This window comes from Hippocampus comes, unplaced genomic scaffold (genome assembly GCF_001891065.2).
Source record: "Hippocampus comes isolate QL1 unplaced genomic scaffold, H_comes_QL1_v1.1 scaffold319, whole genome shotgun sequence".
Lineage (NCBI taxonomy): Eukaryota > Metazoa > Chordata > Actinopteri > Syngnathiformes > Syngnathidae > Hippocampus > Hippocampus comes.
In genome coordinates, this window is record NW_017806090.1 from 51337 (window position 1) to 56627 (window position 5291).

General features: G+C 46.1%; 1 protein-coding gene across 1 annotated transcript in view; it reads right to left on the reverse strand.

The window, feature by feature from the left end:
- Positions 1-308: 308 nt before the first annotated feature.
- api5 (apoptosis inhibitor 5) overlaps positions 309-5291 on the reverse strand; it is a 7651-nt gene continuing 2668 nt past the window's right edge. The window contains exons 5-14 of the mRNA XM_019894867.1: positions 5082-5233; positions 4762-4968; positions 4569-4673; positions 3675-3764; positions 2422-2603; positions 2229-2322; positions 2091-2147; positions 1564-1649; positions 1339-1481; positions 309-903 (exon numbers count right to left, since the gene is read on the reverse strand). Of these exons, the coding sequence (XP_019750426.1) occupies positions 824-903; positions 1339-1481; positions 1564-1649; positions 2091-2147; positions 2229-2322; positions 2422-2603; positions 3675-3764; positions 4569-4673; positions 4762-4968; positions 5082-5233 (1196 nt within the window). The 3' untranslated portion in view covers positions 309-823. The remainder of the gene's footprint in view (positions 904-1338; positions 1482-1563; positions 1650-2090; positions 2148-2228; positions 2323-2421; positions 2604-3674; positions 3765-4568; positions 4674-4761; positions 4969-5081; positions 5234-5291) is intronic.

A 5291-nucleotide genomic window follows, 5' to 3' on the forward strand; every position in this document is an offset into this window, starting at 1 on the left:
TTTCAAACAGGGGAGTTGTTTTTCCAATCACATTGTAGCTATAGACGTATATACAGCATTTTGGATTTCTGGTTCGACTGAGTGGGCCATAAGTTTCCAAACATAGAAAAATGTATCATGCATTTCTTTTTTTAAAATGTTTTAGATACCCTATGCATTGTAAAACTCTACAGATGGAAACTTATGGCCCACCATCCTGTGTCATCGCGTCTTCATCACTGCGGTAGTATAACAAGGCAAATAAAAAGCAAGGTATCTGTACTTTGGTGGATGTGCGCTATCGAACATGAAGACATGACACCGACCGCTCATCGTTCCATACAAGTTTATGATAAAAATCCGACAACATCAGCGATTCATACAAAGTTGTAATAGTCAGCCAATTCAAACTGAAGCTCTACTAATAAGAATTTTAAACATGAAAACAAGATTAAATAAAAATGTAAAAACAAATGCATTCCAACATCACGTTGCAAACCAAATAGGACTATTTTTTTTTCTTTTTTCTTGTTTTGTTTTGAAAAACTATTGTGTGTCACAACTCGGCAGTCTTTTTGTTCCACAAGGATACAACGTCATTCATAAAAACAAAAAAGGGAGAGGAACTACAGCTACGGGCCTTGGCTTCTTGACGAATTCTAGTTGGTCTGGATAAAAATGTTCATTGTGACGATTTTCTTTCTTTCTTTTTTTTTTTTTTTTTTAATGGAAGTGGGACAATAGTGGTGGTACGTAATCCATTTAAGGTTGACAATAAAGATCCAGGCGTGATGCAGTTCAGTGAGTAAGAAGCACCCCCCACCCACCCTCTTGGTGACCCGCCTCAGTAGATCCGCCCTCGGCTTCTGTTGCCTCTGGTGCCGAAGCCCCGTCCCCGTCCGCCCCTGAAGCCGCCGCGCTGCTCTGTAGGCAACATTGATGGTGAAGACCATAATGTTAGCGCATGGCCCACACAAAATCACAAAAAATCCGGTTACTCTCGAGCCATCCTTTACTCCAACACACCTGATTCAAATGATCAGCTAATAAAAAGGGTCCACTAGTATAATTATTTATTAACTATAAAATTATTGTTCACTCTTCATATAGTGAAGCTGGGGTGAGCTTTGGACCGATTCAAGTTTTTGAGTGCCAACATTTAGCACGTTGCTATGAAAATATTAGTGTTAATGTTAATATTGGAGGTATCGAAAGCAAATCTCATTATGACCCAAATGTATTCACATTTAATCCTCGGCGGCCATAACATCGTGTACATAAAACAATAAAGAGCATTTCCATACGTTACGACTAAAACTGTCAATGTGTGCCATGATCAGACTGTGCTTCCAATCCTACCGTAGCTCAAGTTCCCGAGGGATGCGCTGTATTTGCCGCTGGGTGGGTTGTAGATTTGCCGAGCGTCTCGCCGAGGTTGTGGCGCCATCTGCTTCTTCAGGGTGACGCCTGTGCCTGCGTCGTCACCGGATGGACGCTTAAGACTGCGGCGTAAAAGAGAGAGCAGAGGTAATGCTCAGTCACGGATATTCGGGCATCAGCTGCTTTGCAGAGGGTCAAACTTACGCCACCGCCGCCGCCTCGGTCTTCTGGACAGGCTTCCAGGACAGCGTGACGGCGCTCTTAAACGACGGAGGGTTGTGGAAGAGATCCTGGGACACAGAATTCGATCAAATCTATCAGAGGGAGATGTTTATGATCCAGCGGGCAACTCGCCGATTGCCTTGTGTCCATCACAGGTGAGGCCACGATTTGAGGAGTGACCGACAGTGCAGTGAGGTGAATTTGTATCATCTTATGGATGAAATAAAGTTTCTGCCTTGGTAGAAGGTGGTTTCGTTACCTCCAGTTTTTACTCATGCCTAGAGTAGGTATTTCTGTTGTTTTGGTTCACAAAGGAATTCAAGTGATTCAGTAGTATGAAATGTCCAGGGGAAGCATCAATTTGAGGGGCACACTTATTCGGCTAAATCGGATGGCTTGGTGTTCATTTGAGTTGGGGTCACTATGAGGAAATACCATAACAGATAGCCGATTCATTTCTAGACGTAAATAAGAGATTTGCCCGAGTTCCTAGTTCAACCGCAACCAACCTTGATGAGGACGTTGATGTTGTTTGTAATCTTCAGGGCCACCACCTTGATCTTGTTCTGATGATTAAAAAAAAAAAAAAAAAAGTCCTGGTCAGCACACACATGGTTTGACAGACTCAGAAAGATTGCACCATATACCTCGTCTGTCTTAAGCGCTTGTCCCGTCTTGCCTTGCAGAGCCACTCGCAGCTGTCTGATGTAAACCTGCAGGCCTCTGGCGAAATACTGTAACCTGCAAGTGCCATCCCAACCGTTTTTTTTTTTTAATGACATTACATAGGTGACATTTGATGAGCCAGTGTAGTTCATATCACCTGTGAGTGATGCGTACCTGATCTTGAAGTCTTTGAGGCGCTCAGCGTCCACTTTATCAATGAGGAAGTCAGGTAGTTTTTTGCCCAGCTGGTGAAAGCTGAAGAGCAGACACTCCACGTAACTGAACTGTAGCTTGGGCTCCTCGCCGGCTGTCTGCTCGCCGTTCTCCACCTCTTCTGGCGGCAGAGGCATGTACTCCTATGGGAGGGGGGGAGGAGATAAAAAAATACAATTCAAAATATTAAATTCCATGGGAAGAAAGTGGATTGTGAAAACTTTCCATGTAAGATAATGGGAATTAAGTACAATATGATATTCAACGTTTCGTTTTTGTCATAGACATCCATGCAAATTAAAGAGGGCTGCTTGCCCACATGCACCATACATTAATTTCTCAATCCCCCCGCCCCCCATTTCACTCAAGCAGTTGCATAACCCTATTATGAGCAAATTTGCACGTGTGCAAATTCTTGGTCAATTCCCATGGCAAATTTCCAATTTTGAAAAATTGAAAGAATTTTGCAACCCAAGTCACATGCCTACGGGAGGCTTGATGACTTTGCCTCCGTAGGACAGCCTTTGAGCTTGTAAAATAGGGAGCTTGCGTAAAACTCTCAGGGGGCATAAAATGTGCTTCTGGCAGAGGTGGAGAACTCAAATCAACTTGAGATGCTTTTACGCTGCGCCTAGTTTGTGCCTAACCCAGTGTGGGGTTGGGTGTGAGGTAAGGCACAAGCATGCCAGTATTTGGCATTTGTTGCAAAGTGAACAAGCAGGAAGTGAGTTTCAAGGCTGATGTCTTTTCTGGTTGATCGAGAGGAGTCAGATGAGGTGGCTCGGGCATCTGATTGGGATGCCTCCTGAACGCCTCCCTGGTGAGGTGTTCCGGGCATGTCCCACTGGCAGGAGACCCCGGGGACGACCCAGGACACATTGGAGAGACTGTCACCCAGCTGGCCTGGGAACTCCTCGGGATCCCCCAGGAAGAGCTGGAAGAAGTGGCTGGGGAGAGGGAAGTCTGGGCTTCCCTGCTAAAGCTGCTGCCCCCGCGACCCGACCCCGGGTAAGCAGTAGAAGATGGATGGATGGCACTCCACCACCATCTTTCCTATTGGAAGCGCCAAGATGCCATAACGGCGTGTTTCTCCCAAACTGAAATAGCTTGAATTTGAGCGTGCCTGCCACGGTGGTCGGTGCCCAGAGCATGGCGCAGTCGCACATACTCTCAACGAAGTGTTTGGCTGATGGTAGTCTGTGCTGTTTACCCACCAGCAGCTTGGTGAAAAGCATGTTGAGGTTGGTCTCCAGTTTGTCCATGTCACCACAGAAAGGACTCATCTCTGCCAGCAGCTTGAGGACCTGCGCAGATGCACAGAAAGGCGCCCGGCGTTAAAAAGACACGCCTTGACGCACGTACCGCTAACGAGCAACAGTGTGATTAGCTGAGTCATAAAGAGCGTCATACACACAACACCTTGTCAATTGCGTGTGCGGCAGGCGTCGTGAGTATTGAGTTTGGTGGGACTCGAGGTGCTGATTGGAAGCAGGCGCCACTGTTGCATAAACTCTTGTTGGGAATAACGGAACACTTTTTCACAACTTAAGTCATTTCCTTCTTTTAGGTCATGAAAGACGCGACTTTATCACTACACGTCGGCAGCAATACAGCGCGTCGAGGCAAGTAACCGAACAGTTAGAAATACAAGTATCTTAAACATGCGTCTGAAAGATCTGGCTCGTTTGCCAATTTTTCTGATCTCAAAAGGTTAGTCTCTTCGTGGGTTCTCTATCACGCCAAAATCCTGTTTACTACAGTATCGGTGAGATCCATGTTGACATGTTAACTGTTCATGTTTTTAAATCGATTCTGCATACGTTGAAGCATTTGGATCAGCAAATGGCACTCTCAACATACCTCACAAAAGTTGGAAAAGGCAAGTCGTTGCATTCCACCTTTTATTTTTGTTTCCCATAGCAAGGTAGGATTTTTTTTTTGTGTGGTGCTAACCCTTACTTATATGTTTAATGTATGTGAAATAAATATTTATTTAGCGAGTGCACCTTATGCACCCTTGTGATCAATAGGGCAGAATTTTATGATTCCAGTTTAGGGTTAAAAATAAACTCTCAAACCCCAAAACAGGACACATCGAGGAAACTGACCTCAAGCTGGATGTCGAGCTCGGCCACAGGAGTTGTCAGCATGCTGAGGTTAGGCAGGACGTGTTCACAAAAGTAGGTCACAAAACGTGTGGAATGGACATTTTTCTACAGGTGAAAGAACGAAAATCATTAACATTTTTGACATTTTGAACAAGGAAAATCGACAGTGAAAAGACACAGGTGATGTACTCACAGAGAAGAGGGGCAGCGCCTGGCGCGTGCACTGAAGCAGGCGGTCCACGGTGTCAGGGTCGGCCGGGTTGAGTGCCTGCTCCAGGAAGGCCTGTTCCACCACCAGCTCCACCAGCTGCTGGCGCCCGCTCACTGTCTGCAACACGCGCAGGTTCGACACCAAGCGCATCAGTAACACAAACTCCTCACCAGTCACGTCCTCCAACACCTGAGGGGAGAGAGAGAGGGCGGGGGGGTTATTGTCAACAATAGCACAAGTATGATGCTTGTCTTGAACAATAACTTCATCAAAGTTTCAATTTGCAAACACATGAGCACAACCTTCTTCGTCTCTGTAAAGACGTACTCCTCCACCTCCTTTGTCATGACATCCTCAGGCAAGGTCTTGAGCTTGGTGGACAGAAACTTGATGGCGCGCTCACGCACGATGTCCTCCCCGTTAAGAATCTGCGAGAAGAGGCCACCGAGGGTGCCTGTGCAACAGGTGACAATCTTAATCAATGTTAGCGGGGGGGGGGGGGGGGGGGGGGG